Source organism: Gadus chalcogrammus, chromosome 1, assembly GCF_026213295.1.
Source record: "Gadus chalcogrammus isolate NIFS_2021 chromosome 1, NIFS_Gcha_1.0, whole genome shotgun sequence".
NCBI classification, from domain to species: Eukaryota; Metazoa; Chordata; class Actinopteri; order Gadiformes; family Gadidae; genus Gadus; species Gadus chalcogrammus.
Genome location: NC_079412.1, coordinates 6,479,786 through 6,494,261, shown reverse-complemented (window position 1 = coordinate 6,494,261; position 14,476 = coordinate 6,479,786). Strand labels below are relative to the sequence as shown.

Sequence of the window (14,476 nt, the reverse complement as noted above, 5' to 3'; positions counted from 1 at the left end):
GACATCCCCACAACCTTGCAAAGAACTATGGTACCATAGTCCATCCTTTCATGCTTGAACATATGCATTATATATATGCCCTAGTTTCCAGATCCTCAACCCTGTTTCAGTCCCCTCACCATAGATTGCTAAATTGCTAAATAAGCATTGCTAAATAAGCATTTAAACATTTGTTCGAACGATACATTACAATTATCTTTATCGGTTCTCGTCAAATCCCAATTCTAAATATACCAGTCTTGGAATCAAATGCCTGACAAGGCCCATACCAACACCCTGCATCGGCCAACATAGTGAATCAATACGAGAGTTAACCCTCACATGAAAAGCAGTGAGTGTTCAAGGTGTTGCACTGCTCTGATACAACACAAACACCTCAGTGGAAGCTCCCAGAGAAAAAAAGCGATGGGAGGGAGACAGAAAGGGAGCCAGATGGAAGAGAGACAAGGGAAATAGAGAGAGCAGGAGGGACTGGACTTGTCATAGCATGGTACATGGGCTCTTGTGGTGAAGTGGAGAGCATATAGAGCTCGAGACTTTAGCCAGAAACCAAGAATCAGAGACAAAGAGCCCGAGGCAGACTGCAATGACTTGGAGGGGAGTGGAGAGCGGATGGGTTTGTGCTTGGCTCTCTGGGGCCGGGCACCACGAGAAGGGGCTTGAACACCCAAAGAACTGCTCCTGCTGTGGAGTAAACAGTCGTTAAAAGAGGCCTTCAATCTGCTGCTTCGTCACCTCTGATGGCCTTTGACTTAATGTCTTTATAATGAATCCCAGATGCAGCGTGAGGCGGAGGAAAGTTCTGGCTGAAGAGGCGGAAACGGGACTCGAGTTATCACCATTAAGAGTCTTCCTCGCCGTCTGTCCTTCTAACTTTTCGAACGCAGTCTGCGTCTTGAAGTGGTGTGTTGTATGCAAATATAGAGAATGCAGAGTGCAAAGTGCATTGTGTGTGTGTGTATGTGTGTGTGTGTGTATGCGTCTGGAAAACGTGCGTGTGTGTTTGTGTGTGTGTGTGTGTGTGTGTGTGTGTGAATGTGTACATTTAAAAGTTTGACGTCTTAAACTACGCGCAATTTTGCCTGCAGCAAGGTGGCAAGAGTTTGCAAGTGGATATAAAACCAATGAAAATAACAGCCATGTAAATGTGGCCGATTATTCAGCGTTTTATTCAGAAATTAGATGGACTAGATTTGTTTTTTTTCCTTTTTTTTCTTTTGAAACGCCTTGTGGATGGCCGGGGACAGTCCTGGTAAGGGTCCTAAATGATAAGACTTTTGAGGGTTTGTTTCAGTCCCAAGGTCGTCACTGATCAGTTGGCCTTACATATGAGGAGTTAACAGGCTCACCTTAATGGTACGCAAAGCATACACAAAACACGCCTGTGGACTAACAGTTCATTAGTCCTAATGTTTGTTCTTCCCTCGTATAAGCATGCCATTTTCATCAAGTGTATCTACTTTTAACCTCCTCCGTGAGCCGTTTCATAGACCCCCGCTAGAGCCTTTCATCCCAGCAATAAGGAGCATCCTCCATCATCGGCCCAGCGCAGAGAACCAGCCCACCATTGGGAATGACCTAACGTCGGTTGCGATGAAGGGCTATGAAAGGCTGTTCTGTTGGTGGGCAAACAACAGCATCAGTAGGGGGAACCGCAGCACAAAAGGCCTAGAGGGTGATGCGGTGCTGTTACTGCTGCATGGTGTATACAACCACCTGGAGAAAGGCCAATGTGAAGATGGGGTTTCAGCGCCTATAGGAGCCACATCCAAGGTGTATGCTCCGTGGGGTTTGACTCCCGGTTTGACCTGGTTCACGCGCTGTGTTGATGTTCCCCAATGTTTGTACTATGCAGCTGCTTGAAGCAATGAATGATCCGTGCGATCGTCTCCGGTTTGCAACACGTTTATTTCCTCACCATGACACCAATTGCACGTGAAGACATTCAGATAGATCCTCAGTGACATAACAACTGTAAATATGGTACTACTAGCGATCAAAAACCGTATGCCCTTACAGGGTCAAACAACAGAGGTAACCCAAATGACGTACCGTTTATACCTGTGCCTGCAATAAGGCAGCGACACTCAGTGGTAAACACATTACAACATAAATGGAAAACAGGAAAAATGGCTCTTACAGCGCATTCTTACAGCCTCACCTGAGGGGGAGAAAACTCAACCCACGGGACACTAACCCACGGCTGATCAATGGGTCCCTTAAGTCCTCAGTTGAATGTAGCAGGTGCTTAGAGTCAATGGTCACCTCATCTTCAACACAACCATCTGCACTGACTCCTTCTGTTGTGAACCGCCCACGATCCCACCGGTGACAATCAATGGCAAGAACATCCAGAAGGTGGGGGCATATCAATAGCTGGGAGCCACCATGGGCCACTCGCTCACCTTGTAAAACCAATAGTGAAACTATTGTTTTTTCTATCTTCTCATCATTTCGACATCCACCTCAATCCCCTCAACAAGACCACTGCCACGAGCAGCAGACGATGGCGCTGGACTCCAGGCCCTCAGCGACCGTCACAGCAGACATCCGCTAAAGACGGGGCGGCTTAAGTCAGGAGGTGGAGCGGGTGTTTCTGAAACCAGAAGGTTGCTAGATTGATCCCCAGCTCCTCCTCGCTGAGGAGCGATGGTTGACGCCGCGGTCGGTGTGTGTATGAACCGCTGTAAGGTGCTTTATAAAAGCGTCTGCTAAATGCCGTAAAAGATCAGACACAACATCAGACACAACACGTTATGCACCATCATGGCCACCCCCCCTCAGGACGAAGATCACACCCATGCACAACCAAGCGTACCATACCAACTTTGGTCCCCACCTCTATCAGAGTAGTGAGAGTACAAGTTCGAACCACTTGAGTGGACCCCCACAGATCAGACTAGGACTCTCATACTGGTATGTTGTCCGTCACTGGAACTTGTACAATGAGTACCAAGTTCCCAACGGAAGGATTTGAAATTAATGTGTATGTGAGGCAGGAATGAGGCCTTCGGGAGATTTCAGCCCAGGTGAAATGTAAGTTTTGGCAGGGTTAAATTGAGCTGAATGCATACATTCCATCAGTGTTTTTTCTTTATACGATTCGTCATTCAAGTTATAAAATATTGATTGATCGATTAGTGTATTGAAGAGCCCAATACCAGAGATCTTTATCTCCAGGAAAAAGTTATAGACTAGACATGACCCTTCTGTCTCCTGCATATTGGCAGGGCTTCCCTAGCATCTTAGCATGGGCAGATTTCATACGTGATACAGAGCAATGTATTCAAGATGTACATACAACTGCTTGCTGCACGCTTCAGGAACGGGCAAAGTTGAATCTTTAATCTTGTTATATTATTAATAAAGCGGTTAAGTTTTGACCCTGGGAGACATTTCTGGCTGCTTTCCACAGGTCTTGGCAGTGGCTTATATTTCACATTCATAACCATTTCAAGGCTAAACTTGCAGGGCGTACAAAATATAAAATGGTGAAAACTGTAAACAGACCTTGTGAAAGAAGCCATCTATCACCAGGCGTTTCTCCTCAAAAGTGACTCCGGAATGTCCCCACAAACTAGCCCTGGAGAAGTGCCCTGCTCTCACTGGGAACACTGGAGAGAGCCTTCGCCCGTCTCCAAACACATGCTTCATAGGAATGGCCTGGACCGTCTCCATCCTTGTCCGCAGTCACTCTGGCTCCCCGTCATGTGCATCGATCCCCGTTCAGTTTGTTCCTTTAGTCAATGTTGTTTTTCAAAGCAGGGCTCTTTGTTGTTTTGAATGGTGATTGTAGATCTGGGGCTGCGGTACTAATGCTGAAATGGGAGCCACATGTGCATTCTTTGGAAAAGAGACCGTGGCTCAAATTAGATGTGCTAATATTTTTCTAATTGATTTTTCCCTCATCTCAGGGAGGCATGCCCTTAAGAGAGGACAATGGCTAACGACTCTGCAGCTTTCAGGACTATTCACGCATTTGCTTCTATGAGTTAAATTTTTAATTTCAAAGCAAACTGACTGTGTGCAAAATAGGAACCATGAATCTTGAAGAACCATAGCTTTGTGCCAAAAATGTAGAAGAGACTTGGCAAGACTGTTGTTGTTGTCGTAGCTTGAAGTGCCTTGACACCCTCCCTGCACAGAGTTCCTAGAAAGCTTACCCTCCTAGCCAGGCCCAAGGCGATGTAGCATTTCTCCCCGGCGTCCACGATCTCCACCTCAAAGTAGTGGCAGCGCGTGGTGAGTGGCTGGCGGGCCTGGGCCAGGCCCACGTCCATGATACTCTTCCCCTTGCCAACGTACTCCAGCAGCTGGGGACATTGGGACAGGGGGAACAGATAGTTAGACCCTCTAGGGTAATGTCTCATGCAATGTTAAAGACACATGGCACAGTTTGAAAGGAATTGGGTGCCAGTAGCTCAGGGTGACTGGTAACCAGTTTGCCAGCTCGATCCCAGGCTCCTCCCTGTGTCGAGGTTCCCCTGAGCAGGACACCCAACCCTGACTGCTCCTGACGAGCTGGCTGCCGCCCTGCGTGATTGACTCCACCGGCGGTGTGTGAATATGGGAATGAATGGTTGTAGGTCGCTTTGGCGACTGCTAAATGACCTAAATATAATGTAAATTCATTCAAAAATTGGTTAGATCACATGACATCAGTTTGATCCAATCGATAAACTGCAAACTCATTCGGCTTCACCCGTCATTAGAGGACCTACAGACAGATTGTTTCAACAAGACACCACGATGAAGACATCTCTGTTATATCCCTGCCTACTGGCTGGTTATTCTTTTGGCTTTTAATTAACACATGAAACTCCCCTTCTCCTACAATGGCTGTGTTTCAACACCAGTGATCAAACCTAATGTTGTGTCCACCCATCCAGAAACATGTCCTAGGCAAACAGGCACCCAGACAGATTGGCCATTAACAAAGCTAGTCCAAACCTCTCAGCACAGGTTGAGACTGGAGGATGGATGAACAGGGAGCAGAGCACTAATGGGCGAGTGTCAATTGAGTAGGTGGGCAGCGTTGGAAGCAACAAATCCTTTGGGCTCAGTGAATTTTCCATGACATGTTAATGCATGTGCATGGATGTGAGTGGATGTGTGTAATGGGGGAGCATTCGGGCCCAGTTTGAAAGGCAAGAAGTACACACAAGGTGGGAGTGGACAAAACTACTTTTTGCTTCCAAAAAATTGTGTGTGTGTGTGTGTGTGTGTGTGTGTGTGTGTGTGTGTGTGTGTGTGTGTGTGTGTGTGTGTGTGTGTGTGTGTGTGTGTGTGTGTGTGTGTGTGTGTGTGTGTGTGTCTTACATCTTACTTCAAAAGACAAATAAAGTAACTTTACCAGTCCCTTGAGGTTTCATAAACCTGCTTAGTTATTCCTGATGCTTGGGGATCAATTGAGGACTATGAAAACACATTTTTAACACTAGGATGAGTTGCGATAGGATGAGTTAGTGATACCCTACACCCAGGCTCACACCCTCATGGAGCCTCATGCTCACTGCCCTATGAGTAAATAATGGATGAGTTAGTGATACCCTACACCCAGGCTCACACCCTCATGGAGCCTCATGCTCACTGCCCTATGAGTAAATGATGGATGAGTTAGTGATACCCTACACCCAGGCTCACACCCTCATGGAGCCTCATGCTCACTGCCCTATGAGTAAATAATGGATGAGTTAGTGATACCCTACACCCAGGCTCACACCCTCATGGAGCCTCATGCTCACTGCTCTATGAGTAAATGATGGATGAGTTAGTGATACCCTACACCCAGGCTCCGCCCCCTCATGGCGCCTCATCCTCACTGCCCTAAGAGTACATGATGGATTCATTGTATTGCATTCATGGTATAGTTTGTTATCCTTTTGAAGAAGACTCGATCTGCAGGAGTGTTTCCGGAATCAATATTTTGCCTTACACTCTGAAGTCCCTGTTGTCTGAGAGACGTCAACACAGAGACATACTGTGGAGGGCCTTGACGCTGAAGACCCTCCACAAGGGGAAAGGGGATCAGACTTTATACTGTGGAGGGCCTTGACGCTGAAGACCCTCCACAAGGGGAAAGGGGATCAGACTTTATACTGTGGAGGGCCTTGACGCAGAAGACCCTCCACAAGGGGAAAGGGGAAGTTTTTGACAATAAGGATTATCAAGCCCACTCACTGGCATGATTGGCCATTGCAAGTTTGCCAGCTACAAAGGAAGACCAAACCTCTCCCCTCAAGGAAGGACTGTGCCGGACTCTCTTCCAGGACCGTAGTTGGATTTCCACTCTCCTTGCCCTCACCATTTTCTACAAAACCACTGTTACTTTTGAAGTCACACCCTGGCTCTTGTGGTCTGTTTCAAAACCAAGTAGGCCTCGATTCAATCAAAGGGCCATTTATGGTGGAGAATGCATACATTTTGACTTCTGGGGACTTTGGGCTGGAAACAAGTTAGCACAGGCCTGCTGAAGCCCCTCTACAATGGAGGGTGCTTTGACTACCCTGCTCAAGAGCCAAGCTGATCTCCAGGCCGCCCTCAGGGAGTGGTGCCAGAGAACCGCAGCCCCTGGCCAGCTGGCGAGAGCCCCCCAGGAGCCCCCCTTCAGTTTAGGACTGACTCAACTTTCTACTGAAGATGACGTAGAGGCCTTGCGAAACCCTTAGAGAGAACAACCGCCCGGGAGAAGTGGCCTGCAGCTACCCCATCTGAGTGGGGAGACCCAGAGGGTTTGTCGAGATCCGACGGCTCCGGACGCTGCTAATTATGCTACCCTCAAAGCGACCATCCTCGCCCACTATGGACAAAGTATCCACTCATAGGAGGTGCGACCCGACTCAGCCTCCCCGGGCCAAGTTGGTCAACCTTGCACGCCTGACCCAGAGTTGGTCCCCCCCGTTAATGACTGCTGATGCACCGTTGCAGAAGGGTATAGTCTCCGGATGCTTAATAGTATGCTGCCTAGACCAGCCCAAATAGTTTGGATGTGCTGGTGGAGCTGTTGGAGAACCACAAGGTGACGTTGTGGAAATGTTGTGTACCAGCAAACCTGGTAAGTCCCAAGGGCCACCCAGGGTTGATTTGAGGCCCCGTCGGGGGCCTAGTAAAAAGGACTCGCCGGCCAGATGTTGAGAAGGAAGATTGTTGTTGACGAGAAGAACTTGGATCAGCCTCTTCCCTATGACAGGATTCTCCCCCTTCCAGCTGTTCTGTGGTCGGAGACCTAGAGGGATGCTCGACATAGGGAAAGAGGCCTGGGAACAGCACCACCCCACAGGTCAGTCATTGAGCCTGTGGAACAGATGAAGACCTGAATGGCTATGGTCTGTTCCATCTTTTGGCACCATTTGTAGAAAGCGCAGGAGCACAGTTATATAAAAGAGGTGCCCAGGTAAGCGAATTCCTGGGCACCTGTTTTTTTATTTAAGTTTCGGGAAATATACCACATAAACCTTTTTAAGACATGCCTAGAACCTGTGCATCCCCAATTGCCAGTCCGTTAACATAACTCCTCAGATCACTGCAGAAGTCTCAATTGGTCACCAGCTTTCACCAAACCAGAGGCAGGACCTCAAAGCAGTTCTGAACAGGGGGCCACATCGTTAGTCCGCCTTCGGCCACACCTCATCCCTGGGACTCGTGGCAGCTCAATCAGGGAGGAGGTGAGGATGATACTGGAACTCGGATCGATGGAGGAATCTCAAGGCTTGGGCCAGCCACATTGTCATCGACCCAAAACCTGATGGTACTCAAAGGTTTTGTAACTTCAGGACGCCAACCCCATACCCCTTGTTGATGAACTGAGCGACTAGGAACGGCACCATTTATCAGCACGTATGTCCTGACCTGAGGTTATTGGAACGTTCCCCTTTACGAAACAGGCCAAGGAGAAGACAGCGTTTTCAACCCCAGACGTACTATACCACCACTAAGTCCTGCCCTTTGGAGTACCCGGAGCGTCCCCTACAGCCCAGCGGATGATGGATGTAGTCCTGCGACCCCAACAAGAGTACGCCGGAGCCTAGCTGGATGACATCGTCATCCATAGACTGGGCCTCCCGTCTGGAGCGGTAAGAGGCTGTCAGCGGGGCCCTACGGAGAGCAGGATTGACAGCCAATCCAAATAAAAATGCAAGTTGGGGGTTGAAGAGACAGAATATCTGGGATACGTCATCGGGAGAGAGAATGTCAAGCCACAACAGAGCAAGGTGGAACATATCACAGCCTGGCCCCGTCCTACTGCTAAGAAACATTTAAAATCTTTCCGGGGTTTCGGTTTGCTATGACCAGAAATGTCCCCGTCAGTTTGCTTCCACTGCATATTTTTAACGGCTCTCGTTCTCCAAACAGACGCCTCAGAGATGGGGCTGGGGGCGGCCCTGTCACAGGTCCGCCCCCAGCAGTAAGTTATGAAACATTAGCAAATGTGCTTTATTGATGGGAAGGAATGCTGGCCCGAATGGCCAGGCATCAGCCAAGATACTATTTGTTGGTTAGGAAGAACACCCTTGTTACTGATCCTGCTCATCTTAATTGGATAACAGTGAACAAAGATAAAATCGCAGAGTCACTTGACGGTTCCTCGACTACAGGACTTCCACTTCAGAGTGGAACAATGGTCTGGTCTATTTTAAATAAAGCCCCTGTTACTTTTGAACCCATCTAAAACCCGCCTGTTGTCTGTTTCGACAACGAAGTAGACCAATGTTCAATCAAACACTCGCACCGGATGACATTAATTACTTTTAAGACTCAACCACCCCACCTCATCCAACCCACACCTGTTGGCTGTATCTTCTCCTCTTCTACCACCACTGCATAGACCCTCTGTACATATTATTTATTTTATTTGTGTTCTTACACATCTGGAACAATGTCCCCCTACCATCAGATCAACCGTCTGTTGATTGCTATATGAAACGGGTCAAAAAACAACTGTTATAGGATTGCCCGGCTGCTGAATGCTTACTTTGTTATGCGTCTCCTGTGCGCCAAGTTTGTTTGTACTTTTTAATGGATTCTCTTCGTCTGTTTTTTCCTTTGTTTTCTGTATCTTTATTGATGTAACGCACTTCGTTATCTGTAAAAAGAAAAAAGGGTTTAAGTGCTGTAGAACTAATTCTTACTTAAACCACATAACATCGTAAAAAAAATCCTAATATTGCATCTACATTTTTAATACATTTTTAGTACTGTGAGGCCCGTTCCGATCAGTCCCTGATTAGAAGCACAGGGTTCAAACTGCAGTAAGAAGTTACTAAACATGTACAAGCACTATAGTCTGCTTTTTATATATATATATATATATATATATATATATATATATATATATATATATATATAAACAGGATAAACAGGCCTGGATCTCTCAAACTCAATGGTAAGCAGGAGTTCTCCATCCGTTGGCCTCCCCATTATTGGTCTGATATCATGCTTGTACCTGGAGGTTAAACGACTCCACACCTAGATTACAGATGAATGCCTATCATGGACCTAACCATATGTGGTGCTCCAGATAAACACTCATAATCCCGGGTTAGAAAACGAAACCGAGACATCTTTTGTTAACTGCTCTCCTCTTTTGTGTGGTTCCTCCTCCGCCCCCACGGTCGTGTCCAGACACCTCCCTCCTGATCACCAAGGAGGGGCGGGGGAAGCGGTTTCATTGTGAGGAGCATCACTCACCCCTTCTCTCTGCTCCCGTACCGCTGAGTAATGGAGAGAGGAAGGGTGTGAGGGTGAAGGAGAGCGAGGGAGACGTAGCCTTGGGCTGTCAGCACTGGGATGCTGACAGACCCAGGTATCCACGCCTGTTGTTCTGCTACTAGCTGTCACCCTCCTCCTCCCCCTACCCCCCCCCCCCCCCCCTCATCCCCCCTTCTCAATGTCCTCCTCTACCTCCTCCTCTTTCCCCACCTCCTCCTCCTCCTCTACCTCCTCCTCTTTCCCCACCTCCTCCTCCTCCTCCACCCCCTTCTCACAGTCCTCCTCTTCCACTTAATCCTCCCACCCCCCCCCTTCTCACTGTCCTCCCCTTCCACCTTCTCCTTCCCCCCCTTCTCACTGTCTTCCTCCTCCTCCTCCTCCTCCTCCTCCTCCTCCTCCTCCACCTCCTCCTCGTGGGGAGGCGTGTGCAGGGCCATGTTTTGTTGACCCGCTGCCGGGGCAACCGGTGTTAACGCCCAGAGAAAAAGGTCCAGTTTCCTGTCTTGCCTAATGGGGGAGCAATAGAAAGGTGAACCTTCGGAGGCTCTGATCTGGTGTTCCAGACGAGCCCGGGCCCCGTCTCCCTGCAGCGCTGCCACCGGGCCTCCCAGGTCCTTCTTAGTTTGGTGTTATTGTAAACGCCTTATTGATATAAGGCCATTAACCCTTTCAATTGAATAGCTCTTCCTGTACTGTTAACAGATCTATAAATTAATCAAATTATTTTTACTATTAGATTTTAAATTTCATAATTAAGAAAAGTCTAAATTAAAGAGTTATATAGACTGCAAAGTTTACAACAACGCATTAACCTGCTCTTTCAGATCAATTAAACTATTTACGTAAGAAACAATGATTCAAGTTATTCTGGAAATATTGGAGCCGGTTTTGGCCCGAAGACAGGAGCTTGGATTCCCTGTTCTGATGCAGCTCTCACTGGAGTGATATCAACTTTTCCGGTGGTTTTATCTGCAACTTGAGAGCAGGAAGAATTTTTGATTGACTGAAACAAATGCATAAAAAAAGTTCTAATGCTGCATCGAGGTAGAATGCTCTCTCTGTAGTAAACGAAAACCTGAAAGATCACGTTTGCACCAAGGCATCTACAAGAGATACTTAGGAAACATAATAAACTACACCGTTCGTGTCTTTGTTTATATTGTCAGGGAAAAACAGCACATTGGCCCTTGCTATAGTCATAAATTACCATAAAATCATAACAAAGCAGTACAACCCAGTAATGAGTAATATTATCCCTGGTACACACCACACACTTGCATGTGGCTTTCTTGGTGATCTCAAATATATCAGCAGAGGCCAACAGATCTTTTTGTTTAGTTCGGTTTTTTGTATTCAATACCTACACATTAGTCACACCCAACATCACAGTTTGCATGCAATATGGGAGTCTCTTGTTGCGGGGTTGTCCTTGTTCAAACTAGGGTAAGGGGTTACCCTAGTTTGGCACATTGTTGTTACAAAACAACCTGTGCCAGACATGTGCCAACACAATATGTAAACCAAAGCATAGCCTGTCATTATGACCGCAACAGCTAATACATGAGGTTAGGTTAGGTGAACCCATAGGTACAATTAAAAGACAAGTTGATATTAGGCTAGGTGCAATTAGCATGCCTTACGGCCACATCCCCGCCCGTGTCCCAACAACTCTGTATTTAAAAAGCGTCTGGAGGAACAATGGCTACCCTTTTCCCTCCATTTACAGGCGGTTGATTATGAAGAAGCTGTAAATGGCAAGCATTCTAATTACTTCAAAGATGTGCGTCAAACGGCGGCCGCAGGCCACACCTGACCTGCCACGGACCGCACCTGGCCGGCCGCCCTCACCGACTGCCATCCCACAGGGAATGGGGGATTTAACTAACTATGTCTGGCCCTGATAAACGTATTCACCGGTTATATGGAAACAATTAACTTTGTCTGGCCCCTTGATAAACTATTCACCGGTTATATGGAAACAACTAACTATGTCTGGCCCCTTGATAAACCTATTCACCGGTTATATGGAAACAACTAACTATGTCTGGCCCCTTGATAAACCTAGTCACCGGTTATATGGAAACAACTAACTATGTCTGGCCCCTTGATAAACCTATTCACTGATTATGTGGATTCAACTAGCCCAGTGCCGTATTTGCATAGTAAACACAATTAAAGAACCAGTAACAATTACAAATACTACTGTAGCAGAGTAAAACCTATTGCATTCAAATAATATAAAATCCTCAGCTGTAGAAATATTACTATATTAATCAAGGCAATGTAGAAATGTCCAAAGGGCACTGATCGGTTCCCTCACCATGATCAAGTGCTTGGTAATTGATTGTAGTAATTACACAAACAGTGTAATCAGTACTCTCATACTGATGGATTTAAGAGGTGTCTTACCCTGGTGTGTGGCTCAGCTGCTACCACTGACGTCTTTGAAAGGGTTCAAATACATTAACAAATAAATGATGACATTATCATTGAGGACCAGATTGATCCAGTGAGAGGTTGCCATTAAAAGATGTCCGTGAGTGCTAAGTGTATCAAGCAGTTCAATTTGCATTATATTTTGTTGTGCAAGAATGTGCAAGCTACAACAGCTGCAGTGTTTAGGAGAAAACACCGTTTTATTTAGAAAAGTCCAGGTTGAATTATGTTGTCCACAAAGGACTGGGATGCTTATCATAGAGTATATTTGGAAAAGGAAGAACTTATGTCCATTTTAAAACAATGCCATCACAACTCGAGAAGGCATTACAGTCCTCAAATGAAGGTACACATATTAAGGATACAAAAGAGTGCCCTGCTTAAGCTCAACATTTAGTAAAAAGTATGGTTTGGCACTCAAACTCATGATTATTCCACAAGAGTAATGTCCATTATATCTCCAACATTGTCTATGAGATAAGTATTATAACCTAGTCCTCAACACTTCAAAAATTGTGGACTAAAAAAACAGTTTGGTTATTTCTAGATACAAATGAATTTTGTCCCTCACTTCATAAGTGCTACCTCTGGAACGGACCTGAACAAAATTATTCTGTCCTCTTCAATGTGAATGAAGCCTGCAGCAGAAGATTCCCCACTAATGTGTGCTTGTGAGGCATACCTCCCAAAGCTATAGGTGATGATAGCTGCTAGCAGAGAGGATGCTTCTAAACACACAAATCTGTCAGTGGTTTCTGACAGACTCTCACTGTGACGCAGCCGTTGCCTGTGCAAGAAAACTCGGAGTCAAGGGCAACTCCAAGAACAGAGGGAACACAAATAGGAGTGCTGCGAGGGGAAACTGATGACGTGGGTCTTGCAGAAGAGCAAAAGCACGTCTCGATACTGGCGTGTACTTCGACTGTAACAGGCAAACAACTTCCAGTGGTTTCCTGTCGCGGGCGATTGCAAATTGAGTTTTTCCTTCCCTCAGCCTGAGCATGGGAAGCAATTAACAAACAATTACGCAATAAACCTTCTGCCTTTAAAATATGGAGACGTCACATTTTCAAAACTAGGACTAGCTGTCAGAAGACAAACAGCTGAAGCTGAAACCTATTCCCTGTTGTTGAAACGCCAGGCCAGTTCTATCCAGCCAGCCTTCCAGTCATCCTGGCGGTGTCAGTCCTTACACACATGCCTAAAGGTGAGTCACCCTGGCTTCCTCTTTCTCACGCTGCTCAGTTCCTACAGCCCAAAACAACCGGAATACTTTCCTTAGCAGGATGGGAACCCGGGCCCTTAGCGGGACGGGGACCAGGGCCCTTAGCGGGACGGGGACCCGGGCCCTTAGCGGGAAGGGGGCCCGGGCCCTTAGCGGGAAGGGGACCCGGGCCTTTAGCGGGACGGGGACCCGGGCCCTCAGCGGGACGGGGACCCGGGCCCTCAGCGGGACGGGGACCCGGGCCCTCAGCGGGACGGGGACCCGGGCCCTCAGCCGGACGGGGGCCCGGGCCCTCAGCGGGACGGGGGCCCGGGCCCTCAGCGGGACGGGGACCCGGGCCCTTAGCGGGACGGGGACCAGGGCCCTTAGCGGGAAGGGGGCCCGGGCCTTAGCAGGACAGGCTGGTGGGGAGCACGTGCACGATAAAAGGCTAACTAATCATAGTTAGCGTCCTATTGATGACATGGTTCAATTGAGCTTTTCTTTGACTCATCCTTTCATTAGGGAAATAATAAGTACCAGTAAATACCAAGTTATAAATGCCAGAAATAATGTATTAGAACGACTTAAAGTGGACCTGGTCAAAGAACCAGTCAAAAGAGTCCAAACCAGGGCCTTGATGAGTCACTTGATAGCCCTTAATACCGGAGGCGACCGGTGCAGGAGTGGTGGTGAGGCTCCGAGGAGACAGTGCTTCTACCTGCTACTTTGTACACACATGCCGAGGCGTAGGGGGGGGCGCTAAGGGGTAGGCCTGGGCCATTTCGCCTAAAAATAGAATCTCAAATTTTTCTAACCAAACCCAAATATCGATTTTAATAGATTTTGAAAAGAATTGAAAAATATATATATTTTTTTAAGTTTGGTTTTATTTGAAGAATAACAATGATAAACAAAATCAAAATAAACAACACACATCCCCCACTCTGCTGCGCGTCTCAGTTTAAGATGTTGGAATAAATGTGATGTGCTGCTGCTTATGGTTGCCTAATACTTTAAGCAAACCCTACACTCACTTTTTTCAGTGCATGCTGCCAGGTTGATATCTAACCTTTGTTTTTTTACCAAAAAATAAATAAAATCAATATATATATACATATATTTTTT

The 14,476-nt window shown here is 47.0% G+C and overlaps 1 protein-coding gene across 1 annotated transcript in view; it reads right to left on the bottom strand.

The window, feature by feature from the left end:
• The window catches only part of spryd3 (SPRY domain containing 3), a 51,290-nt gene that overhangs the window by 21,837 nt on the left and 14,977 nt on the right, over positions 1–14,476 (bottom strand). The window contains exon 7 of the mRNA XM_056585611.1: positions 4,164–4,313. Coding sequence (XP_056441586.1) covers positions 4,164–4,313 — 150 coding nt within the window. The remainder of the gene's footprint in view (positions 1–4,163; positions 4,314–14,476) is intronic.